The sequence below is a fragment of the Zootoca vivipara genome, chromosome 12 (genome assembly GCF_965207765.1).
Source record: "Zootoca vivipara chromosome 12, rZooViv2.hap1.1, whole genome shotgun sequence".
Taxonomy (NCBI): domain Eukaryota; kingdom Metazoa; phylum Chordata; class Lepidosauria; order Squamata; family Lacertidae; genus Zootoca; species Zootoca vivipara.
The window spans coordinates 43,061,528-43,088,752 of record NC_142595.1 but is presented as its reverse complement, the minus strand read 5'-3'; the positions used below and the strand labels follow the sequence as shown (position 1 = coordinate 43,088,752).

Below are 27,225 nucleotides of genomic sequence, written 5' to 3'. Positions count from 1 at the left end.
AAGGCTGAATCACAGCGCCTTGAGATAATTTTATGGTTCATAGTCCCTGGTGCATTGCAAGCTAGTTGGCATTATGTGCAATAGAAACATTGAGGAAATCATGTTTTACCCCTCTAGACAAAGCACTTCTGTCCTCTCTTGTGTCCCACAAAACTAGAGAGAAAATCTAACACCCACATATAATGAACCTGCTTTGCTTGCAGAATGGCCCAGGTCCATTTTGTAAGAGCTCCATTTCAAAGGAAAGGACCACCTGATGAGATGGTCGATGCAGGAGAATCTCCCTTGCACAGTGTAGTAATTAGTTCAACGTATAAGGGGTCAATTTCAAATGGATCTTTTAATGTTATTTTAATTCTATTGTGGTTTAATTGCATTTTAATGGTTCTCTTTTCTATGTCTTTAGCTTGTTCTACTTTATGTGTGTAAGCCACACATTGAGTCTCAGACTCGGGGAAAGGTGGGACATATTATGAAGGGTTATGGTAAGGATAACGATAAGGATAAGGATAAGGATAAGAAAAATAAAAATAAAAATGTCATTTTACCCTGTCCCAAGCTGCAAAGTGCTTTTTTAACCTACGCCAGCAACAGCAGCTTCAGCTAACCTTTTAAGTGTGGTGGAGAGCCAGTGTGGTGTAGTGGGTAAGAGCGGTAGACTCGTAATCTGGGGAACCGGGTTCGCGTCTCCGCTCCTTCATATGCAGCTGCTGGGTCACCTTAGGCTAGTCACACTTCTCTGAAGTCTCTCAGCCTCACTCACCTCTCAGGGTGTTTGTTGTGGGGGAGGAAGGGAAAGGAGAATGTTGTGGGGGAGGAAGGGAAAGGAGAATGTTAGCCACTTTGAGATTCCTTTGGGTAGTGATAAAGCGGGATATCAAACTACTCTTCTTCTTCTTCTTCTTCTTCTTCTTCTTCTTCTTCTTCTTCTTCTTCTTCTTCTTCTTCTTCTTCTTCTTCTTCTCCTCCTCCTCCTCCTCCTCCTCCTCCTCCTCCTCCTCCTCATTGGCCACCAATGTAAGGCTTATTGCAGTGGCATAATCTGTTGTTAATATTCTTCTTGAGTGAGCAGTCAAACTATTGGCTTGGTCACACAGTTTGGTCACACTGGGTGTGAAGCTTCTGTGGCACTGTAGCAGAAACCACAACCATGAAGTCCAACAGAAGGTGAGAGGTGGGGGGCGCTGGATCCTGGTGTCAGCAAGGGTGCCCTTGAAATTTGAGATGCTAAGGGCCACCACTGCTCCCATTGCTCAAGTTTAGGCTGTTCCACACTTTGATTTGGTTGGACATTACCTGCACATTTCCCTTCCCAATAAGCTAAAGCTCATTAACCCCTATAGGGAATAATGAGTGTTGGGGAAGGGCCTAGCAGAAAAGCTTGTGTGTGTGATTAGGGGTGGGTCTAAAGTAAGGGAGCCGAGGCGATTGGAGGGCTGAGTGTTGCTGGGGTAAAATGCATGTAGCAATACCTTGATTGACAGGGCGAGTGCTTAAATCTCAGCGTCTTAGAATCCAGCCATAGCTGCCAAGTTTTCCCTTTTCTCGCGAGGAAGCCTATTAAGCATAAGGGAAAATCCCTTAAAAAAAGGGATAACTTGGCAGCTATGAATCCAGCCTTAATCTTGCTTGGTGATTGAATCTCCCTCCCACCCACCTTCTTTTCTTTGCAGGTTTAGAGTGACCTTGCTTTGTCTTATGGGGTCACCTGTATTCAGGGGCCTAGTAGGAATTTTGCCATCTGGCTGATTGGCTGTTTCCATTTAGTTTTTGCCTACTGCTTAGCAAATAGTCACAACTTGTTAGGTTGGCGGTTAGGCTTTGGTTGATAAATTTTGGAGGTGTATCGCATGGAGGTGCATGCCCCTCAGGGTTGCTCTTATAGAAGTATTCCGTTAAAGGAATCCTGGGGCTCCGGGGCTCTCGTCCTTACACCCCCGCAATGGTGCGGGGCTGGGGCCAATACAGAGCACGAGCCTTGGGGAACATCTCTGGTGGGGAAATGGCCTGGACACAGCTATCTCCTCACTATCGGGTATTTACTTGACTTTCCTACCGTAGGAAAGTCGGAGCTGGTCCTGTCCTACCGTGGGGCAGAATATTAACCAAAGCCTAAGGCCAACACTCAATTTAAAATTGTAATTTAAATAAAGTTGTGGCCAAAATAATGCCAAAACCAAACCAAAAATGAAGTGTCTGTCTGAGTTATTGGGGGGAATTTTCTGGGGGCCTCGGCACGCAATTGGAAAGAGCTTTGCATTCAAACCTTAAGGAAAACAAGCAACTCACTGTAAGTTATGGAGACCTAATTTAAAATTATTTCTCTCTGCTATAGCTCATTGTATAGTAGCGGATATGTTACTCTGGTACACTTTCAAACAAAGGAGTAGCCAATGGGGGAATTTATGAAGATCTATGTAGTTTAGAGCTGGAATAGCTGAAAAGAACTATGAAGTGAGATTTCAACGGGTGATGATTTGCGTGCCAAGGTACCAAGATATTCCCCCCCAAAAAACTCACACATCACACATTATTTAAGTTTGAGGTTTTGGCATTAATTTTGGCCACAACTTTATTTAAATACAACTGAATGTGAGTGGTTGCTTAGGCATTGGTTCTTGTCATCTGCCCCCCTCCTGTGACAGATCTGACTCCCACTAGCCTAGTAGGGGAGCCAGTAAGTAAGCACCCTCTGGGAGAGATTGGGGCAGGGGCCCACGCCCTTGACCTCATCCCTCAGATGCTCCCCGAGGCTCATGCGTGGCCCTGGCCCCTAACGGGGATAAATGGACAAACATGTAGAGCCCCAGGATTCCTTTAATGGAATACCCCTAAAAGGCAGCAGCAACCATGAGGGGCAGGCCCAGCCAAAATCCGTACCCCTCCACCAATTTATTTGAACCAATGCCTAACCGCCAACCTTACAAGTTGTGACTTATTGCAGCGTAGTAGGCAAAAACCACCTGGCACAAGCCAATCAGCCAAGTGGCAAAATTCCTACCAGGCCCCTGATCCAAAACAGGCGACCCCATGACAGGCGCAGCAAGGTCAAGGGGGAACGCCTAAAACAAGAGGAAGACGGGCGGGAGATTCGATGCAAGCAGCAAAAGTGGGAAAAAGCTGCTTGCTCAACCTATTTAAATGCAAAAGCTGTCAATCAATCATTTGCAACATGCTAAATTCCCCAGCAACAGCTCAGCCCACCAATCAACCATGTGGCCATCCAAACTGGCCCGCCTCTCCAACCCTGGGATATTTTGTTAACCCTTCAGCAACCCATGCTCTACTTTAAGGGTAGAACCTGGTTTATTAAATTTGATTTATTAAATGATTTATTTATTTATGATTAAATGATTTATTTATTTATGATTAAATGATTTATTAAATTTTTATACTAGCCTTCATAGGGCAAGATATCTAAGATATAAAATGGACAGCAAAACATTTAGACAGAATGGATGGGATATGACCTGCTCTAGATGGTGTTATACTCCCTCTGAAGGAGCAGGTATGTAACTTGGTGGTACGTCTGGATCCATTCCTGTCGCTTGAGGCTCAGGTGGCCTCGGTGGCACAGAGTGCCTTCCATCCTCTTCAGCTGATGGCCCAGCTACACCCCTATCTGGACAGAGGTAGTCTAACCGTTGTCTATACTATGGTACCCTCTAGGTTAGATTACCATGCATGATGCTGCCTCTGAAGACAGCTCAGAACAGTTTTGCTCGTGCAGAATTTAGTGGCCAGGTTGAACAAAAAGCACAAATTCTGGCTACCAATTAGCTTCTGGACGCATCTCAAAGTACTGGTTTTTATGTATAAAGCCTTATGCAGCTCAGGACCACAATACCTCAAAGACAGCCTCTCCTTATTTGAACTGGCCAGGACCATGTGAGGATGATGATTAATAAAAATAAAATTTCTGTGCAATCCTTCATCTGAGAATCACAGGACAGTTTACAATATAAAAGCACAAAAATGCATACCATAGTGACAAATGAAAACAAAATTCCCACCCCCCACAGACACAGTCTAGGTTGGAGGCTATAGATTGTTCAATGAGCCAAACAATGTTTTTATTTGTTTATTATTTTCATTTCTATACCGCTTTATATTTTTAAGAAAAATCTCAAAGCGGTTTGCCGCATATTAAACATCAATAAAACAACCCATAATCAAACACCTGGCACCTAAAGATATGTAACGGGGGAGGAGGCATATGAAGAAGGGAGGTTTGGACGGTGGCAACATAATAACAGGCCTTTTCTGTGGTGGGTCTCTGTTTGCAGAGTGATTTCCCCTGCATATATTTTGGCACCACGTGAAAACATTCATCTTTGGCTGTTAATGATTCTGTGGCCTTTTAAAGCAGGATGAGTTTTGCCCCCCCTGCCCACTTTTACTATTATAATAGTGTTTAATATGTGTTTCATTCTGTAAACCACCCTGTGGTTTCTTGATGAAGGGTTGTATATAAATTTAATAAATAATAATAGTGACAATCTCTATATGACATGGCACAGTGTTCACAGGGATCAACTGTAAGTTAATTTTAATGATGGCACTGGAACAATTGTAGAGGGAACATGTTTCTTTGAACTGGAAACCTTTTAAGCAAACATAACTGATGCAGAACATTAACTTAACATTTAAACCAAGGCATCTTTATGTGGAGAAAAGCATAGCATTTTGGAGGGACCAGAGATGTATTTCTAATTATGCCATTTCTGATTAATGGTCAATATCATGTCTTCAGACTCTCATTGGACATATACCAGCTATTTGGTCAGCAAAATTAAATGGTAATAAAGCCTATTTCAGTCAACGGGATTTACTTCTGAGTATCATGATTTCAGTTGATTTTTAGTTATTTCTCTTTTTTAGCTGCTCTTTACTGTTCAGTTCAGGTCTGAGCACAATTATATAACATTTAGGGGAGAAAATACAGCCCAGTATCCCTGCGCTGGAGGCCAAGATAGAGAAGATCTCAACAGCCACCATGTATTTTCCTTTGGTGCTCAGAAACGTTGGAACAAAAGAAAGCCAAACACTGCAAAACACCAACATGCTGAAAGTGATAAATTTGGCTTCATTAAAAGTGTCAGGCAGTCTCCGAGCAAAGAAAGCCACAATGAAGCTGACAAGAGCCAATAAACCCATGTAACCAAGAATATAGTAGAACATGTGGGCTGATCCTTCATTGCATTCCACTACGATTTCTTCAGGAAGAGAATGCATGTCTAAATCTGGAAAGGGAGGGTCTGTGCATAGCCATAGCATGCAAATACTTGCTTGGATAAATGAGCAACAGAGAATAACAGAGGTTGAAAATCTTTTTCCCAACCACTTCCTCATCTTGGATCCTGGTTTGGTGGCCATGAAAGCCAGAACCACAGTGAGGGTTTTAGCCAAAACAGAAGAAACAGCCACTGAGAAGATGATACCAAAAGCAGTTTGTCGTAACTGACAAGTTAGTGTCTGAGGCTTGCCAATGAATAGCAAGGAGCAGAGGAAGCAGAGCAGGAGGGAGAGGAGCAGAGTGTAGGTGAGGTTCCGGTTGTTGGCTTTGACAATGGGAGTCTTCCGGTGCTTGACAAAGATTCCAAACACCATCACTGTCGTTGAAGACAGAGACAGAGCCAAAACAGCCAAACTGATGCCCAAAGGTTCATCAAAGGACAAGAAGTTTAGGTCCTTGGGAAAACACTGGTTTCTTTCTTTGTTAGGATATTTATGTTCTTGGCATTCAAAACAATCATCCATATCTTTAAAAAGAGAAAAATAATAGTAGTATTTTAATCAACCAGCTCTTCCATATTATACTGTATTACCGAAGTATAATAGAGATATTGCATGGACTGATGTTAGTGTTGATTATCTAACATGCTGGCAGATTACCACAGAACTATTTAGTTTCCCTGTGACTAGTATGAGGAAATGCTTAGCTCAGAAGTGCATTTGTTTCAAATGCAGGAAAGACCCTTGTAAAGCAGCACCATGGAAAATTAACCTCCCTAATTCCAATGAGAAGGGGATAATAATAATAATAATAATAATAATAATAATAATAATAATAATAATTTATTTGTATGCCACCCATCTAGCTAGGTTTCCCCAGCCACTCTGGGTGGCCTCCAACAAAGATTAAAATACTTTAAAATGTCACACATTAAAAACTTCCCTAAACAGGGCTGCCTTCAGATGTTTTCTAAATGTCAGGTAGTTGTTTATCTCTTTGACATCTGATGGGAGGGCATTCCACAGGGCGGGCGCCACTACTGAGAAGGCCCTCTGCCTGGTTCCCTGTAGCTTTGCTTCTCGCAGTGAGGGAACCTCCACAAGGCCCTCGGTTAGAAGATATGTCTCCTCCTTGACCCCGCTTCATGGCCATATGCTTATGTAGGTTTAGGGGGGGACACCCTCTTATTTAGCATTAGCCCCACCCCTGAACCATTTGACCAGAGGATACAAAGTCCCTTAGTTGGTACTTGATAGGAAGGAGTGGGAGCCTCAGGGTGGATGGGGTATGCTGTGCAAATTTCTATCTAATATTCCTGGTGGTGATTGTTATAGGGTGGCCCAGGGTGGTGTGTGTGTGTGTGTGTGTGGTTTTTCTGTCTTTCAACAAAAGTTTTATCCAGCACTCTATAGCCTTCCTAGCTTCCTTTGCTTCCTGATCTGAAAAAGCCCCATGTTCTTCCCCCCCCACCCCCCCCCACCCCAGATTTTATGGTAGCATAGGCATGTGGGAAGCCTGCAGACTGCAGACAACTGGTGAGATTACTGGCAAAATGAACACGAACACCCTTTGGAATGTAAATAAACCTTGCAGTGAGAATTTAGCAAAGTTTCTCTCTCGCCTTTGATCATTTTTAAATGCAATTTCTCAGTAATGGATCAGCAAAGGGGTTTTTTTAATTAAAAAATCGAAGTATTTTTATTATTACAAAATGATCCTGAACACCCTTTATAAAATGATGCCTCCTTACCCCTTGCATTTGAAATCTTGCCTTCTGGACATTGAAGACACTCATAGCAACAAAATGGCTTGCCCTCCTTCTTTTTTCTGCTGAAACCTGGATAGCAGTAGTCATTACACAAGGCAAGGGGGATAGCCTGTTCATAAAAGAGAAGAGATGACATTTGTAAAAAAAATCTCTTGTAACAGTGAGGTTGTTGAATTTAACAAGGAGCATCATGTGCCTCTGATAGGGTTTTGTGTGTTTATTCAACCAGAGCTAACATGAAAGGTCAGCACTTAGAATATACCACTTCCTTTTAGCAGGGTGTTTTTTGGGTGGGGTCATGGTGGATGAATTGCTGAAAAGATTGGATCTGTTTTTTGAGTCATTTGGGAATATTTGCCCTCACTTTAAATAAGTTGAGGTTTCCTCATATGATCACCCTTTAAATTAACCCATTGTCCTCTTACACAGCTTTGTAGAGCTGTGATGCCAGCATCAGACCTGGCAGGCTGGGATCACATTGAGGAGGAGAAGAAGCCTCGATGAGTAAAAACATTATAGAAAGAAGATATAGCATTTGTGCAATTTCATATTGTAATGAACAGGTTGCTAAATTGTAACAAAAGATCGAATGCTTCACAGGGAGGTTGTATTCAAGTATCAATAATCAAGTATCAATAATCAATAAAACTTTGGCCCTCCAGATGTTTTGGACTACAGTTCCCATCTTCTCCAACCACTGGTCCTGTTAGCTAGGAATCATGGGAGTTGTAGGCCAAAACATCTGGAGGGCTGCAGTTTGGGGATGCCTGCAATCAATAATCAATAATAAATAAAGAAGAGGAATGTTTTAAGCACTGACACATCCTTTTTCAGTACTGTGTATGTGTGCGTGTTCATGAACTGCTACAAAAAGGAATGAAATAGCTTTGAGGTTTTTTCTTTAAATGAAACACAAATGTTATGAATAATAAAAAGAAACTTCGATCTCATACAGAATTAGGTTTGCATTCCCTAAGTAATATCTGATTTGTGATCATCACACAGAAAATGATCCTTTGTCCTCATTCCAATTTATCTTCTCCCCTAAAACCAATCCTTTTTTTCTGGTGGTACTCACCAGTACACAATATTGGCACCTCCCCCTCCAATCAATGCTCAGCCGTGTGGGGAGCTATGCCATGAGGAAAGGCCTGGCGGGGTCTGGCCGCTGCGCCACACACACACACACACACACACACACACACACACACACACACACTTCCCAGGCTGGCTTGAGCACATAAATCTTGCTCCCCAAGGAGCTTGAGAATGGATGGTGCAGCATGTGATGTGCTTCCCCCACTGTGCGCTGTGCACTGCTGCTGATCATATATGTTCTGGTTGCCTAGCTGGTGGCGCTCATGATGGTCGGGATAGGAGCCACTTTTGAGTACCAGCACCGTTTTTCTAGGAAAAACAGGCACTACCTAAAATTGATTTTATGAAAGGGGTGGGGGAAGGTCAAACAATATTTAATATTTACTCCCTTATTCATTCATATGTTTTAGTTCTATTCCAGCTTTTCACAAATGGCTTCCAAGAGTAGAATTAACTGATCAACTTTGAACCCTAGACTATCCAGCCTGACCCTACCTGGTTCAATTGGTTGTGCCATGTAATCATTGTCTGATTGATGGAGATCTGTCCGTCCAGTGGTTCTTGAGGCTCCATTCTTCCTACTTTCACTTTTAGGAAGGATTTGTTTGGGAAAGTGACCCAATTGATAATATCAAATCCAGCTAACAATTCACCCTTCTCATCAAAGGACACCTTGTCACCAGCACTGTTGTTGAATGAGATGCTCCTAAGAAAAGCATGAAGCTAGAGTAAAAGATTTTTGAGATGTGAATGTGCTTTATATGCAATGTGCTCTACAGCCCTTGAGATTGGTCTGGAAGCTGTAGCTGGTGCAAAATACCCCATACACTGGGACAGAGTATTGCCTATATATCACCCCACTTTTTGAAGAATTGCATAGGCTGCCAATTAGCTACTGGGCTAAATTCAAAGTGCTGGTTTTGGCGTATAAAACCCTACACAGCTTGGGACCATGATACCTGAAAATTTTTCTTACCCCTTATATCTGGGGTCAGCAAACTTTTTCTACTGTCCCTCAGACCTTGTGCGGGGCCGGACTATATTTTGAAAACAAAACAAAACCATGAACTAATTCCTATGCCCCACAAATAACCCAGAGATGCATTTTAAATAAAAGCTCACATTCTACTCATGTAAAAACACGCTGATTCCCGGACTGCCCACGGGCCAGATTTAAAAGGCGATTGGGCCAGATCCAGCCTCTGGGTATAAAAGGCATGGGTTTGCCTACCCATGCCTTATATACTCAGTTGATTACTGCACTCTTCTTTGGAGCGGCTCCTGCAGAAACCATCTTTTCAGGAGGTACATTCCAAAGAATCTAAGAAATTGGCCTTTAGTCTTGTGGCACCTACTCTTTGGAATTTCATCGGTTTTGGAATTTCCATTGCAGGAGGCACCATCAAATTCAATAAATAAATCTCACTTGTCTTTTCTGTGTCTACTTCTTCTTCCAACAAGCCTTTTAAGTTGAGACCTTTCCCAGTCTGGATCTGTCCTCGATTTAGATGTTCAGTGGAAATCACTGATGTGCAGAAGTCATACATATTCTGCAAATGCTTCCAGTTCTATATCCCACCCAAAGCTTTCCCCAAAGCTAAAAATTAGTAGTATAATGAATGTATGCAGTTTGGCAGTCGTAAGGAATAAATACAAGGCAATCTTAAACGTTGTCGGACTCCAAACCCCATCATCCTTAGCTAGCATAGTCCATGCTAAGGGAAGATGAGAGCTGAAGTGCAATAGCATATTGGGAGCCATAAGTTCTGCATTCCTGGGGGAGGGACCTGCTTCGGCCTAGTATACCTGAAAGAGCGTCTCCACGTCCATCATCCAACCCAGACACAGAGGTTCAGCACCGAGAGCCTTCTGGTGGTTCCCTCACTGCGAAAAGCAAAGTTACAGGGAACCAGGCAGAGGGCCTTCTCAGTAGTGGTGCCCACCCTGTGGAACGCCCTCCCATCAGATGTCAAAGAAATAAACATCTACCTGACGTTTAGAAGACATCTGAAGGCAGCCCTATTTAGGGAAGTTTTTAATGACTGATGTTTTAATGTATTTTTTATCTTTTGTTGGAAGCCACCCAGAGTGGCTGGGGAAACCCAGCGAGATGGGTGGGGCAGGCCCGTCCTAGCCATAGAGGCTAGTGGCACGGTGAACCACGGCGCCGGGCACTGGAGGGTGCTGGAGGGCACCAAGTGAGCGCGGGGTTCCGGCGGTCTGGCCAGGACTGCTCTCCAAGAGCGGAGAGGCTACGCCGCATCTCTCTCCTTCTCCGAGGACTTCACCCCGCACCTCCTTCTCCTTTCCCCCACGCTGGGCTCCGCTCAGTCGAGCTTCGCCACCAGTGCATGCACAGTGCCCAATTGGCTCTTGTTGGTCCCGCGGTGCGCGGGCTGGTGGCGAAGCTTGACTGAGCAGAGCCCAGCGCTGGGGAAAGGAGAAGGAGGCATGGTGCGGAGGCCTCGGAGGTGGCCTCCCGCTGCTGCCATGGTCGCCTTGGCACTTCCGGGTCCTTGGAGAGGCTCTGGAGCAAAGTCTGGCCGCTCAGGAGCTGGTTTGGCCAGCAAGGCAAGAGGGCCTATAGCCCACCAGCTCATAGAAGGGCGGCTGCCTCAGCATGATCGCTTCGGTGCTGCGCTTTCAGAGGGGGGCACTGGAGGGACCTTTGCGCCACGGTGCTGGATGGGCTTAAGACGGCCCTGGGGTGGGGTATAACATCATCATCAACAACAACAACAATTGCACATCATAAAACTCAGTGTACATTGATGGTCACATATAAACAAACAAACAAACAAACAAACAAATATTGTCAATATCATAGTCAGTTCCTAAAAATATAAATAGGTACATCACCTTTAAAATATTTGGCTTTGAAATCTCCAGAAGGTCTCTATCCACAATGGTTCTGTATCTGTTTCTAGATGCATATAAGGCATTCAATGCATGTGCAACAGTGTATACAGCATTGTAGATGCTATAACTTTGGCTGGTCATACTCATTTCGAAAAAAGGTCCAGGAAGTCTCTCCAGCCTCTCCTTTCCTGTGCAGCATCCATTACCCATGTCAGTATCTGCAGTTAATGAACAGCTGAATGCTTGTTCCCAGAAGGCCCTGATAAAGCCATCTTCATTAGAGATGGAGGGATTCCGGATCTGAAGGAAATTTTTGAACCCTTTCACCTCAGTAGAATGAATGGCAAAAGACAAAGCACCATGGAAAATCTTTACATCCAGATTGTGGAAAAATGGCTCCATCGAAAAATCCCAGTGGGCTGTCATAACCCACACCTTGCTTATCGGGATCATAATATTCGTTTCAATTAGATTGAGCACTACTTGCAAAATCAACATCATGTGAGGATCAGCACTTGCAACACAGACATTGACGCTTGTCTCCTTTAGTGAAGCTATTATATCCATAAAAATGTCGTAAAAGTTAATCACACCTAAAATGTTGCTCTGTTTCGGCATCCTTTTAGCAAAGGCTGTACAGATACCATTCCGGGAAAAGATGTGGTCCATGGTCTGGACAAATTTTTCTCCTTTATCATCACCCATGGCCAGGATCCCAACCCACTTCCATTGAAAATGGAGCAGCAGCTTGACAATTCCGGTGTACTGATGCTCTTCGTTTGGCACCATGCGATATAAGGGAGAGCGCTGAGTTACATCACTCACACCTGGTGCATATAAACAATAGGTGACCTAAGCAAGGAAAATAATGTTTGTTTCCATTGGGGGAAATGTTCGCTTAATTATAATAGTAACCGCTTCTTTCATATTTGCTACTCAAAATTGTCCATGCTTAACCCTTAGGCACTTTGTTCATTCATTGGTATGTTGGTTTGCCCATAGACATCTGTTTGGCTGCTGTGAAAAGACGATTCTGGGACAGACAGACCACTGGCCTGACCTACCAAGCTCTTCTCATGTTCTTATGCATGTGAGATCTCTTGCCACTTTCAACTTCACACAACATATCAGAACATCTACCCTTCAAATCTTCCTTCCTTCCTTCCTTCCTTCCTTCCTTCCTTCCTTCCTTCCTTCCTTTGTTGTTCTTGTTGTTGCTGGTAGTTGTGATGATTCTAGGGCTTTGCAGGGTTTCCCTGCTTATTCAATAATGTATTGAATGTTTTCAAAAAGCAAAGAGTCAAAACTTATTCGCAAAATACAAGGATCATTTATAAAACGAATGGCAAATTTCAAACAGCCCCATCTTTTAATCCTTACAGATTTGGGTGAAGGTGGATGAGAATTCACCAATCAATTTGGTATTCTTTGTTGTTACACTTGCAGGTAAGCATTGGACAGGGGGGGGGTGATGAGTAGTTAATGCCTTCCTAGTCCAGAAAAGTAAATGCAAAATGTGATAACTGGGGAATATTTTCTATTTTATTCCTTGTAGACAGAGCCAGTGGCAGCCCTGTATCAGGAAGTTTTTAATGTTGGACAGTTGCTGTGTTTTTTGGTGCTTCTTTCCTACCCTGTGCATGGTCTGTCTTTCTTAGGCTATCTAGCTCAGAATTGACTGGCAGTGCCTCTCATGGATTTTAGACAGAGTTCTCTCCTAGGCCTACATGGAGATGCTAGGAATTAAATCTGGGACCTTTCACCTGGGACTTTTAGAAGACATCTGAAGGCAGCCCTGTTTAGGGAGGCTTTTAATGTTTAATAGATTACTGTGTTTTATTTTTCTGTTGGAAACCACCCAGAGAGGCTGGGGAAACCCAGCCAGATGGGCGGGGTATAAATAATAAATTATTATTATTATTATTATTATTATTATTATTATTATTATTATTATTATTATTATTCATCCTACCTGTGGAATCTTGTAGAGGCCTAAGACAGTAGCTATGTGGAAGGAGGTTTCAGAGTCAAGGCCTCCAATGACAGCAATTAGATTTTTCTGCATATCACAGTAGTAGTTGAGAACAATTCTCTTCTGATTAAAGAGAAGATTCAAAGTGTTCTGGTAAGTTATCTGTGCATCAAAGTGACTGTCATAGACATGGAATCCCAAAGTGACGTTGGGTAAGATCTTGCAGTTCTCGTTGATCTCTTTTACAGCATACGCCAAGGACAAGACATGCTGATATTTTTTCACCATCACACTATAGTAGAGAAGAAGAACAAACTAGACTCATAATGCATTAACTGGCATTCTGTCTCGATATCTCCTTTCCATACTTGACTGCTTTTGTAGGAGCAGCTTTCAGCATTGTCTCCTGTACCTACATCATCTCAACATCAGCAAAGCCCTGCTGGGTCAATCTGGTCCAGCATCTTTTTTTCTACAATGTCTAAGTAGATATCCAAGGGAAATTCACACAGAAAACATGTGAGGAATAGCCCTTTCTCATGGCCCCCCAGCAGATTTTTATTCAGCTGCGTGCTGGCTCTAATCCTGGGTGTAACACCTACCGGAAGTAATCATTGCTGCTATTTTTCTAGAAAAAGAGGTGCTGGAACTCGCTATAAATGCCTGCATTGTTCTCTTATAATGGCAATGGCATCCACCTGAGAGATGACAGAACTGAGTTCCTGTGAGTTTCAGCTGAAAAGAAAGCCCTGGTCATCATAGACTAGTAGGTTTCAATAGCCTTTTGAAAACATTTTTGTTGGTGGTCATCTCTACATATTGTGATAGTTAGTTCCATAGTTTATTTATAGTATAAGCGATGATTATATATTGACTGACTAGAATATATAACCACTGGATGACTAGAATATATAACCACTGGATGAGCCTCAGTTCTAAAATTATGAGATAGGGAGGGAAAGAAATCTCTCCTCATTTAATCCAAACCATGAATTATTTTAGAAACCTCTGTAATGCCCTTGCCTTCCTCAACATTTTTTTTCTAAAGCAAAAGGTTTCAAAAGTTACAACCTTTTCCTTATAATGGAATTGCTTCAGTCCCATAATGATTCGGGTTGCTCTTTTCTGTGTTTTTTATAACTCTATAATATCCTGTTCAAGACTTGGCTCCCAGAACTGCAGGCCATCCCAAGTGTACAAAGGTAGAGTGTACAAAGGCATTATGATATTCCTGAATCCATAATATTCAATAAAGCCTTTTCAAAACTGTCACATAGAGGACTGACATTTTAATTGAATCATGACATAGTCAGTCACTGTCATATCAGATCTCTTCTCTCTGTGTGTGTTCATAGATAGATTATTTGCCCCAGAGTAAAATAAAAAAATCCTTCAGTAGCACCTTAAAGACCAACTAGGTTTATATTTTGGTATGAGCTTTCGTGTGCATGCACACTTCTTCAGATACACTAGCTAGTGTATCTGAAGAAGTGTGCATGCACACGAAAGCTCATACCAAAATATAAACCTAGTTGGTCTTTAAGGTGCTACTGAAGGAATTTTTTATTTTGCTTCGACTCAGACCAACACGGCTACCTACCTGTAACTTGCCCCAGAGTGACACTGAGCTATGTTTGCCATTTGAGTGCAAATTCAATTTTGGAGAAATATCCTTTCTCAACTCCTCACAATCCCTTTTTACTTTTCACCACCCATCTCATTGCTTAACCTCAAAATATGTCATTTATGAAGAAGTTAAAAAGCATTGTTCTCAGTACAGATCTTTGAAAGATCACCACTCTGATGTCCATTTCTTCTTCCTACTCTCTGTTTTCAGTTTGTCAATGAGTTAATGTCTTATTATCCCATGACTAATAAATTTGTTCATAAGCCTTTGGTGAAGTCAATACTTTTTTGAAAACTTGAGTAATTTCCAGAATATTGCATGGACACCTTTCTAAATGCTTTCCTTATGAATACACTCTCTCTCAATCTTATAATATAACCACTGACGATTCACCCAACCCATTTTTTTTAATAGCTAAGCTGACTATCATCATTTCGATCTCACTACAGCCAATGCAATACTGAACAAGAAGTTCTTCACAGTTCTCTCCAGTCAGTCTAACCATTATAGTCGTTGGAACTTATTTTGTGGTTTGATCCAGCAATGGTAATTGGAGTGTATGCATTGGGTGCATGTTATGGTGCTGGAGGAGACTCTTGAGAGTCCCATGGACTGCAAGAAGATCAAACCTATCAATTCTGAAGGAAATCAGCCCTGAGTGCTCACTGGAAGGACAGATCCTGAAGCTGAGGCTCCAATACTTTGGCCAGCTCATGAGAAGAGAAGACTCCCTGGAAAAGACCCTGATGTTGGGAAAGATGGAGGGCACAAGGAGAAGGGGACGACAGAGGACAAGATGGTTGGACAGTGTTCTCGAAGCTACGAACATGAGTCTGACCAAATTGCGGCAGGCAGTGGAACACAGGAGTGCCTGGCGTGCTCCGGTCCATGGGGTCACGAAGAGTCGGACACGACTAAACGACTAAACAACAACATGCATTGGGCCAGAGATGGGAAAGCTGAGTACATAGTCACGGGTTGGGTTTAAATTCTAGAAGTATGTGGTGTGAGATAAATTATAGAATCAAGTCTAACAAGGAAACCACATGTGCATCCCTGCCACAAAAAAGTGAACACCATTCCCTCCAGAATAGAAACCCAAGTGGTTATTTTTTTAATAAATAAAAAACCCATTGTGCTAGTAGGACCTTTTGATATAATTTATCCAAGGAGAATGAGGCAGTCAATCACCATTAGTCACTATAGCTACATTATACATTCAGGTTCCCAAAACAGTCAAATGTGTACCATGGAAAACAAGACAATGGCTTCCTTACACGGGTTCAACATCATACTTCGGTTTTGGCTCTGTTTCGAAGTCTGCACCCTCTGAAAATGAGAATATCTGGGAAGTGATCCCACCAATGATAAAGCTCCCTGGCTGATAATACTGGTATCTCACCCGGAGGGGATCATTCATGGTACACAATGCTGGATTCATATTGCAATCAGTTTGCAACACCAGGAGTTGTAAGGACAAGAAATACTCTGTCATCCAGAAGGAAAAACGGTCTTCCTTTGACAAAGAACTCCCGGTTCCTTTCTTGATCATTCTCATCTGTCACCAACCTGGTTACAAAAGCATAGTCTCACTGAATCTAGAGCCTGTTAATAAACTGATCTGCTACCTGCCCTCTAAACTTAAAGGGGGAGGAAAGGTCCCCACAAAGGGCGACACAGTACTGTATGAACTCTTCCCCCTTTCTGACTAGTTCAAGGGATATTTTATATAAATATCTAAAAGAATAATATGGCTTGTGGCGGTAATGACAGTGAATAATTGAGATCTTAGATAATTATACAGGATGAACAAGCATCTCCCCAAAGTATTGCATTCAGAAAGGCATCAGCTGTTGCAGGACTGCAAAATAAATATAGACCATTCCAGCTCTTAATTAGTTTTATAATGTTAGAACAATTTTAACCTCCACTGTTATTGCAGTTAGCATAGGTTTTTGATGCCTGGGCAAGAGGTGTAGAAGAAATCTATAGGGTTTGCCCTGCTTTTGTGGCTCAGATTTATTTATTTATTTATTTGAAACATCTTTTTTAAAACAAAAAACCTTGCCAGGTACTGATTGCAGTATACAAATTTCAGCCTCAGTTTGGGTGTACGTAATGATGGTAGCATTTGACAAGGATTTTTTCCCCCTAAGGTGTAAAATAGACACACACACACACACACACACACACACACACACACACACACACACCACAGAGAAACCCTTGCTCTCTAAATTAGGTAAGCCACCTCATCTTGAAAACCCACTCTTTAGACCTAAATCGGAACAAGTGCTGTTTCTTCCAATTCAGCTCTAAACCATGGGTTTTCATGGTAGGGCAAATGAAGGTGTGGATGAATCCTATGTATCCATTAGGCCTGGATCCTAGTTTTCTGATAGACTGCAGTAGGCTCCAAGTCAGATATGGTCCGAATCTGAGAGACATAGGTGGTGATCATATTAGCCAGCATGGTCACAGAAGGCTTGGAGTTCAGATCTGATCAGGAAAGGCTGGAAACTCTATGTTGCTACTCAGTGATATGAGTTTGAGATGAGTTTCACAGAGTGAACAACTGACAAGGTTGACAAAGTTTGGAAGGCTTGCTGTGGGTCCTTGGATTGTGAGTGGAGTGGAGTGCAGCCAAGTGTTGCAAAAGCCATGAGGATAGCATCTGACAAGGCCCTCTGGAGAGGTTGTTCTAGAACTGAGAAGCCACCACCAAAATATCTAGTAGCCAGCCACCCATTGTACTTATTTATTTGGTGATGGAAATTGGAGCAGGGCCTCTTTCAAGGAACTTCATGATCAGTTAGAGATGCATATGACAAGGCAATATTTCAATAGCTTGGTCCAAGATTTTATGGGCTTTAAATGTAAGAATGAGAATTTTTGGGGGTTGCCATGTCAAATAACCTCATTTGAAATTCTTCTTGAGCAAAATAATAAAACCATAATAATAACAAAGATATATTTAATATTCTAAATATATACCAAACAAACTCTCTGTCCTTCATATAAAAAGAAATAGGAATGGGACTTAGCAAATATTGGTTTAACAATCCTCAAAGCAGATTGGACATGGGCATTTAAAATATTCCAGAAACATACATTAATGTAAACCTGAATGAGAATTATCTTAAGGCAGTTTTCCAATGATACTAAATTCCACACAGAATTAGTAAAGTTTATGGCCAAAACATGAATAGCTACAGAATTAGCACAGATTTAATACATATCTTTTGGAGTTGTGAAAAAGAAACACCGTTCTGGACAGAAGACACAAGAAGCACAGGCTACAATCTTCCAAGAAATCCTACAATGACTCTCCTTTATTCTGAAGTCATTAATACTGATTTGCAGCTGATTAAAACACTGCTAAGGAAAACAAAACAGTGCAATACACAAAAATGGAAAACTAAAGACCCTCTTACTATAGCAATTAGTTAATCTCAATGATAAAACTTACATAAGAGAGAATGCAAAAAATAATAATCAAGAAAACAAATTTATTGGGCTTTATTTTGAACTTTTAGAGTGACAATGTAACACTACTTTCTCTTTTAATCTATTCACTGTACTTCTCAGTGTGTGTTTGCTATGTTTCCCCTTTCTTCTTTCACATGCTATTTGTGGCCATCTAACCTCTGCTTTCAAAGGTACCTAGCATAGAGCTAAAATAGAACCACTGTAAGTTTGTAAAAATGTCAGCCCTGAAACAAGTGTACAGAGTAAAACATATTTAGGATTGAAAACAAAATAGAAAACTAAACATTTAGCATTGATTAAATGATTCAACCAAACTACAACAACTTTACTTAATGGAGTTCATTGGGACATGAGATTCATCCCTAAATATGCCACATCTGATTCAAAGTAAACATCGTGTTTCAGAATATCATGGGGCACATTTGAGATGTTTGGTCTGTATACATATATGGGGGTAAAGCATATTAGAAACAGTTGTGTTTACTCCTGAATATTATGATCTCGTTTGTAATATTTTTACTTATTTCTCTTTTTTAGCTGCTCTTTACTGTTCAGGTCTGGCCTCAGGATAATTATGTAACATTTAGGGGAGAAAATGCAACCAAGTATTCCAACGCTGGAGGCCAAGATAGAGAAGATCTCCACAGCCACCATATACTTCCCTTTGGTGCTTAAATATGTTGGAACAAATGAAAGCCACACACTGCAAAACACCAGCATGCTGAAAGTGATAAATTTGGCTTCATTAAAAGTATCCGGAAGCTTCCGAGCAAAGAAAGCCACAACGAAGCTTACAAGAGCCAGAAATCCCATGTAACCAAGAATGTAGTAGAACATATTGGGTGAGCCCTCATTGCATTCGACTATGATATACTCAGGCAGAGAGTGCATGTCAAGATCCGGGAACGGAGGGTCGGTACCCAGCCATAGCATGCAAATACTTGCTTGGATAAATGAGCAACAGAGAATAACAGAGGTTGAAAATCTTTTCCCCAACCACTTCCTCATCTTGGATCCTGGTTTGGTGGCCATGAAAGCCAGAACCACAGTGAGGGTTTTAGCCAAAACAGAAGAAACAGCCACTGAGAAGATGATACCAAAAGCAGTTTGTCGTAAATAGCAGGTTGGGATCTGAGGCTGGCCAATGAATAGCAAGGAGCAGAGGAAGCAGAGCAGGAGGGAGATGAGCAGAGTGTAGGTGAGGTTCCGGTTGTTGGCTTTGACAATGGGAGTCTTCCGGTGCTTGACAAAGATTCCAAACACCATCACTGTCGTTGAAGACAGAGCCAGAGCCAAAACAGCCAAACTGATGCCCAAAGGTTCATCAAAGGACAAGAAGTTTAGGTCCTTGGGGAAACACTGGTTTCTTTCTTTGTTAGGATATTGGTCTTCTGGACAGTGGAAACAATCATCCATGTCTTGTTTTAATAAAACAAAATAGAAATGTATTTCAGTGTCTCAGAGATAAACAATACTGAAGTCCACTAAGGAGACTTCTTTATTAGAGATTATGCATATGCTTACACATCACCATATAGTTCTTCTGTGTTTCTGTCCAACTGAGGTTTGCACGAGCACAAAAGCATCTTACACACTCCAGAATTTAAGTTGGGTCACTTACAATTCTAGGTTTCCTTAGGTTTTTCCTTAAAAGAATTGGAATTGGAGGTAATATCATGAGCTCTTTAGCATAATTGTAATTCTTGTAGAAGTATAGTGTTTATTTCTTTCACTCAGTTAACCATGAAGCTTGAGACATTTCTTGGGTTCTATCTATCATGCTAAAACAATGATACAGTCAATATATATGATTGCTCTTAATATGCTTTACAGAATAATGTGTACAACCTCTCTTGTCTGAAATCTTCCCTTCTGGACATAGAGCACAATCATAGCAACAAAATGGTTCTCCCTCCTTCTTTTTTCTGCTGGAACCTGGGTGGCAAGGGGCATTGCACAATGCAAGGGGCACAGCCTATTCACAGAAAAATAAGATATAACATTTATTTTTTAAAAAAACTTATGATCAAGAAATAGCTGGTGTCAACAAAGAGCATCATACATCACTGAGAGGATTTTGCATGTTGCTCATTTGAAGAGGGTAGGGTTACAGCACAGTTAAAAGTTGCCCTTTCCTTTTGGCAGTCGTGTGTGTGCAATATTTTTAAAAGGAACTCACATTTTGAGTCATTTAAGAATATTTGCCCTTACTCTGAACTGGCCTTGTTTCCTCTTATTGACCCCTAACATTGTTTGATCGGCCTTTAAACTAATCAATTGCTATTATTCTAAGTTTGCTTTCTTTGCGTTCAGTCATCTGAGTTTTGTAGAATGCTACAAAAAACCTGTGTGTTCGCCACTAAAATAAAACAAACAAAAAAGAGAGGTTAAAATCAGATGGTATCTTTCCATTTAACAGGATGGAGTATTTTCAAATTGGAAGTTCTATATTGTTTCCCATAAAACTGTAAATAAAAAACCCTCAAAGTGGGCCCTTTTGCTACCCATATAAGTCTCTAATGAAAGTTTATCTCCTGCACCATAGCAAGTTTGGTTTCAGGAAGTATGTGGGCTGAAAAGGGGGCTGGCAGTGCCAGGAGACAATGTGGATGCCCTAAATAGAGTCAGAAATATGAGGTCCATTCTGAGACAAGTAGGGAAGGATTTGGTCCATTTCTAGCACACAACCCTAAATGTAAAATCCAATGCTACAGACTGGAGCCAACAATGACATGGAAGGCAAGTCATTAAGCTTTATGTCTTCTTAGAGGCACGATTCTGGTCCTACCTTTTGGAATTGGCTGTGCCATGTAATGATGGCCTTATTAATGGAGAACTCTCTGCCCAGCGGTGACTGAGGATCCATCCTCCCTACTTTCACTTTTAGGAAGGATTTATTTTGGAAAGTAACCCAATTGATAATTTCAAATCCAGCTATCAATTCACCTCTCTCATCAAAGGAGACCTTATCCCCAGCAGTGTTGTTAAATGAGATACTCCTCAGAAAAGGGTATAGCTAGGATGAAAGAAGTTTAAATTAGTATTGTCTCTTTCCACCCCTTTTGTAAAACTTATCTGGCTTCTGAAGCTATTAGTTATTTCCCTCATACTAGGTAAGAAAGGTAAAGGACCCCTGGACAGTTAAGTCCAGACAAAGGCGACTATGGGGTACGGTGCTCATCTTGCTTCAGGCCAAGGGAGCCGGCGTTTGTCCGCAGACAACTTTCCGGGTTATGTGGCCAGCATGACTAAACTGCTTCTGGTGCGATGGGACACCGGGGTAAGTGCCAGAGTTCATGGAAATACTGTTTACCTTCCTTCCACAGTAGTACCTATTTATCTACTTGCGCTGGTATGCTTTTGAACTGCAAGGTTGGCAGGAACTGAAGTGAGATGAGTGCTGCACTGCATAGTCGCCTTTGACTGGACTTAACGGTCCAGGGGTCCTTTACCTTTACCATTATTGTGAATGGCAAAGATACTAAAGATTGGCCCTGGTGGATCAGATCAATATCATTCTGATTCTTCATTCTATGGGCATCTGTTTCGGTCACTTTGAGAACAGGATGCTAGACTAGATAGACACTTCATCCAGTGGCGGAGCTTCAAGCTCCGGCGGGGGAGGGGCAGACAGCAGGCGGGGGTGTGGTTGCCGCATGTCCCGGGGGTGTGGTTGCCGCATGTCCCGGGGGCGTGATGCGTGCCATGGGGGTGTGGCACGCCACCTGTGGGGGTATGGCACCCAGCGTGGGGGCAGCCACAATGGCACCCCACTGGGATCCCCCCCCCCGCACCCCTGTTCCTCCGCCAGTGTCAGCTGATCCTACAGGGCTGTTCTTATGTATTCATGTGCCATTTTACCTGTTTCAAAGTGTTGGGGCTGACCTTTAAAGCCCTAAATGGCCTCGGTCCAGTATACCTGAAGGAGCTTCTCCACCCCCATCGTTCTGCCCGGACACTGAGGTCCAGCGCTGAGGGCCTTCTGGCGGTTCCCTCGTTGCGAGAAGCCAAGTTGCAAGGAACCAGGCAGAGGGCCTTCTCGGTAGTGTCACCCGCCCCGTGGAACACCCTCCCACCAGATGTCAAAGAGAAAAACAGCTACCAGGTTTTTAGAAGACATCTGAAGGCAGCCCTGTTTAGGGAGGCTTTTAATGTTTAATCGATTATTTTATTTTTCTGTTGTAAGCCGCCCAGAGTGGCTGGGGAAACCCAGCCAGATGGGCGGGGTGTAAATAATAAATTGTTGTTGTTGTTGTTGTTGTTGTTGTTGTTGTTGTTGTTGTTGTTGTTATGTGTGCCCAAGTATATCCCACTTTAGGCCGTATATAAACAAAGAAGTAAACACAAAAAGGGGCAGCATGGCTGAATGTGTTAACCCCCAGGGCCAGCCCTACCACAAGGCTAGGTGGCGCAGGCCGCCGGCCCGCCAGGGGGGCGCTGCGCTGCGCTACCCGCGGCAGTCGTGTGGCGGCCGCTGTGAAACGGGGCGGGGGGGCGCCGGAGGGATCTTCGCACCACGGCGCCAGGGCGCCAGATATGCTTAAGACGGCCCTGTTAACTCCCCACCCCCACCCAAATGATTCTACCTTTTTCTGTGTAAGAAATTACCTTAAAATGTTGTAGCTTAGAAGTCTTCAGCTGCTTTCCACCCACCATTTCTCCATGTGTCTTTCTGGATGAATACAGGGCGTGCAATGCGTGTGCCACAGCATAGACAGTATTATAGATGCTGTAACTTTGGCTGCTCATACTTATTTCAAAAAAAGGTCCAGGAAGGGTCTCTAACTTTTCCCTACCGCTGCAACTTCCGCTACTCTCCTCACCCCTGCCAGTATCTGGAAACAAGCAGCTGAACGCTTGCTCCCAGAAGACTTTGATAAAGCCATCTCCATCAGAGTTGGAACTATGGACCTGAAGGAAATGTTGGAAACCCTGCACCTCATTGGAGTGTGCCGCAAAGGACAAGGTGCCCTGGAAAATATGAATGTCCAGTTTTTTGAATAACGGATGAACGGAAAAATCCCAGTGGGCTGTCATTATCCACACCTTGTTAATAGGCATCATATTAGAAACACCCAGATTGAGAACCACCTGCAAATCTAAAATCATATGAGTGTCAGCACTTACAATAGCTACGTTGACACTTGTCTTGCTTAGCAACGTCGCCATATTCATAAAAATGTCATAAAAGTTAATAACACCTAAAATGTTGCTCTGGATCGGCATTCTTTCAGTGAAGCCTGTACAGATACCATTCTGAGAAAATCTTTGTTTCGTCGTCTGGACAAACTTTTCTCCTTTGTCATCACCCATGGCCATGATCCCGACCCACTTCCATTGAAAATATAGCAGCAGCTTGACCATTCCACTGTACTGATGTTCTTCATTGGGGACCATGCGGTACAAGGAGAAGTGATAGGTTACATCATTCACAACTGGACTATATATACAGTAGGTAACCTAAGCAAAAAAAAAAGTTTTCCTGTAATAAATGTATATAGTCAAACCTTTGCTTACTTACAATATTAATTCTGTTTTTCTCATTAAAACAACAACCACCACCAATTTTTGTGGGCTTCCTCCACATTTTAACCCTACAAGACTCCAGTGAATTGGAACAGACTGAGGGGCAGTGATTGTTGAAGATAACCTCATGAATTCTATGTCTGACTCCTTGTTTTCACTCCCAACACACTAACCACAATGCCATACCATCCTGTGTTCTGAGGTATTGGTTAATTATTCCTTAAATTATTATTCCAGGAATTATTCCTGAAATGCAGCTGTCGGTCAAAACACAATGCAGTTCTCCCATCAAAATGTGTACAAGGGAGCACATATTGGGAGAAAGTGTGCATAACAAATTGGAGAAAAACTACATGCAAAAGTGGGATATACTAGGGAAATCTGCTTGCCAAAAAATGTGGATTTTAGGCAAAAAAATGTGTACAGAAATATTCATATTAGGAAAAATTCACATTAAGATATTAATGTATTTTTGCTAGGAGTTATATGCAATTTTCTACACACTATTTGACTGAGAAACTGCATTGCACAATTTGGATAAGTGAAAATAAGTTTCATTTAACATATTGCTAACAGATTCATCTTTAAAAGGAAATTCTGTTGAATTACTCTCAAGCTTGAAGTCTGCCTTGCCCTGGCTTACAGAATGCTGTTTCCTACAATGGATCTGGTAGAATTTACTGTAAAATGACTGAAGCGTTCAAGTGATAGAAAGAAATCTGACACCATGACCATATATATATGGTCAAATCTGCACTAGTCACAAGATACATACCCACTTCCCTTCCTTCCCCCGTCTTTGCTTATCAGATGTTCTCTGCATAATTTATATCAGATATTTCAACATCTGGTGGGGAAATGGATGCTACTATCCACATTAATTTTTAGGTTGGCATGTCCATAGGAAAACTGGCAACCTAGTGAGCCTCCTAGTGAGTCTCAGATCACTGGTCCATTTATTCAGTATTGACTGTAGTAGCTGGCAGTGGCTGCCCAGAATTTCAGAGAGGCAGCACTCCCAGCCCTACTTGGAGTTGCCAGGGATTGAACCTGGAAACTTCTGCCGTCATAGCAGCTGCTCAGTCACTGAACTGTGGCCCTTCCTATGTGCAAATTCTCCTTCTTGTAAACAATGGGTAGTATAGGACAATTATCTCATGAGAATGATGAGCACAACAGAGTCATTGAGTCTGGTCAATGGGAAACGGGTGAAGTTGATGTCTCTTACCTGTGGTATCTTGTAAAGCCCTAAGATAGTGGCTATGTGGAGGGATGTTTCTGAATCAAGTCCCCCAATGACAGCAACGGGGTTCTTCTTCATGTCACAGTTGAAGTTGAGAACGGTTCTCTTCTGATTAAATAGAAGGTTCAAAGTGTTCTGGTAAGTTACCTGTGCATCAAAGTGGCTGTCATAAACATGGAACCCCAAAGTTATGTTGGGTAAGATCTTGTGGTTTTCATTGATCTCTTTCACAGCAAATACAAAGGACAGGGCATGTTGATACTTTTTCAGCATTGCACTAATGTAAAAGACAGGTAATGTGTGAGAAGTGATGGTCTACAATCAGGGGTCAGCAAACTTTTTCAGCAGGGGGCCGGTCCACTGTCCCTCAGACCTTGTGGGGGGCCGGACTATATTTTGGGGGGAAAATATGAACGAATTCCTATGCCCCATAAATAACCCAGAGATGCATTTTAAATAAAATGACACATTCTACTCATGTCAAAACACCAGGCAGGCCCCACAAGTAATCCAGAGATGTATTTTGAATAAAAGGACACATTCTACTCATGTAAAAACATGCTGATCATAGCTGCCAAGTTTTCCCTTTTCTTGCGAGGAAGCCTATTCAGCATAAGGGAAAATCCCTTTAAAAAGGGGATAACTTGGCAGCTATGATGCTGATTCCCAGACCGTCTGCGGGCCAGATTTAGAAGGCGCTTGGGCCGCATTCGGCCCCCAGGCCTTAGTTTGGGGACCCTGGTCTACATGATGAACTACTTCCTCACAGTTTTCTGCTTCTCTGGGAATGTCTGCTTCAGTGTCTCTTGGAATATATTATATAAAGTGCCGCAGCAACCCATATGTATTATTGCTGAGGATCATAAGGAAATTCAAAGGAAAACATGGTTATGATATTTTGAGGTATTTCACTCTTATCTGCCTTTATCTAAGACAATGCCAACAGCTTGCTTCTGTTGTAGTATTATCAAGGAATCCTCTTCCTGTACTTCTGAATATATTTTCAACTTCTTTCCCACTGGAGAGATCCATAGCTGCCAGTGTGTCAGGAAGGAAGCTTTCCCTGGCCTACCTGGAGATGTTAGGGATTGAAAGGTTGCATGCAACGCATCCTCTGCTATGAGCACCCTTACTGAGTGCTCAGATACTGTCTGACAGCTCAGATAAAGAGAGAGAAAATAGCTTTCAAGGTCACAGAGTGGGAAACTGACGATGAAACTTGGGGAAACTATAAACCCTGGAGGTACTGATATGTACATAGGAACACAGACTGCTGCTGTATACTAAGTCAGAGCACTGGTCCATTGAGATCAGTATTGCCAAAACTGACTGGTAGCAGCTGTCCAGGTTTTAGAATGGGATTTTCCACCAGCTCTACCTGGAGATTCCATGGATGACACCTGGGAACTTCTGCATGAAAAGCAGGTGCCCTACCGTTGAGCCAAAACACTTCCTCAAATTGTTGTATAGAAATTGCTGAAACAAGGAAACTGCAAGTGTGTTTTCCTTCAAAAATAGGAACACTATTCTCTCTCATGGACAAACGTAAGTGGCATATTTTCTATATGAACCACTGCTTCTATCATTTATTTATATAATCTACCCCGTGTTACCAGTTAAATGCACAGCAATTGTATATAACCTCCAGGTACATAATTGAGGGAAGAATATATGATTTTCTTACACAGGTTCAACATCATACTTTGGTATGGGGTGTGTGCTGAAGTCTGCGCCCTCAGAAAAGGAAAAGAGCTGGGAAGTGATCCCACCAATGATGACGTCCCCTGGCTGAAAATATTGATATCGCACCTGGAGGGGGTCATTCATGGTGCACGCAACAGGATCCAACTTGCAATCAGTTTGAGGCAATAGCAACAACACCATGAGTCGCAAGGACTGGAAGTACCCTGTCATCCAGAAGGCAAAACTGCTGCCCCTTGATAAAGAATTCACTGTCCCTATCTTGATCATTATCTTCCAGTGACTATCTATTTACCACATCCTGCAATCAATGGCTTTACAGTCTGATGCTCAACTGATCTGTTGGCTTCTGTCTTAATATATAAGGGGGAAGTGGTCTGCCCAAAGGGTGACACAGCACTGTGTGTACCTCAGCCTTTTTCTGTCAAGTTCAGAGGCTATTACAATAGCATTTAAAAAATAAAACCTCCAATGCCCTTTGGACTGTGGCTGCAGTGAGTGAATAATTATGGCATTAGATAATTATGCAGAGTGAGAAACCATACTCCCCAAAGTATTGTGTTCAGTAAGGGATCAGGTGTAGCAGAACTGTGAAGTAAATATGGGCATGATCCAGCCAAAGTTAAGCACACATAGGCTGCTATTCTATTTTCACCTACCCAAAAGTAAGCACAATTGAACTCAATGGGACTTACTTCTGATTACT

The 27,225-nt window shown here is 42.3% G+C and overlaps 4 protein-coding genes across 4 annotated transcripts; all 4 read right to left on the bottom strand.

The window, feature by feature from the left end:
* Positions 1-4,860: 4,860 nt before the first annotated feature.
* On the bottom strand, positions 4,861-15,980 carry LOC118078232 (vomeronasal type-2 receptor 26-like). Its single transcript, XM_088654769.1, has 5 exons — positions 15,838-15,980; positions 12,934-13,225; positions 8,598-8,825; positions 6,987-7,113; positions 4,861-5,762 (listed from the first exon to the last, which is right to left on the bottom strand). Exons 1-5 carry the CDS (start codon positions 15,978-15,980, stop codon positions 4,861-4,863), a joined length of 1,692 nt encoding a protein of 563 aa, XP_088510895.1.
* LOC148684040 (extracellular calcium-sensing receptor-like) lies at positions 10,878-12,603 on the bottom strand. Its single transcript, XM_088655701.1, has 2 exons — positions 12,595-12,603; positions 10,878-11,813 (listed from the first exon to the last, which is right to left on the bottom strand). The coding sequence occupies exons 1-2, from the start codon at positions 12,601-12,603 to the stop codon at positions 10,878-10,880; spliced, it is 945 nt and encodes a 314-aa protein (XP_088511827.1).
* Positions 15,981-18,565: 2,585 nt separating the features above from the next.
* On the bottom strand, positions 18,566-19,465 carry LOC118078231 (vomeronasal type-2 receptor 26-like). Its single transcript, XM_035102004.3, has one exon. It carries the CDS (start codon positions 19,463-19,465, stop codon positions 18,566-18,568), a length of 900 nt encoding a protein of 299 aa, XP_034957895.3.
* An 853-nt stretch (positions 19,466-20,318) lies between these two features.
* LOC148684039 (vomeronasal type-2 receptor 26-like) lies at positions 20,319-26,645 on the bottom strand. Its single transcript, XM_088654768.1, has 4 exons — positions 26,503-26,645; positions 24,804-25,095; positions 22,658-23,509; positions 20,319-20,408 (listed from the first exon to the last, which is right to left on the bottom strand). The coding sequence occupies exons 1-4, from the start codon at positions 26,643-26,645 to the stop codon at positions 20,319-20,321; spliced, it is 1,377 nt and encodes a 458-aa protein (XP_088510894.1).
* Positions 26,646-27,225: the final 580 nt, after the last annotated feature.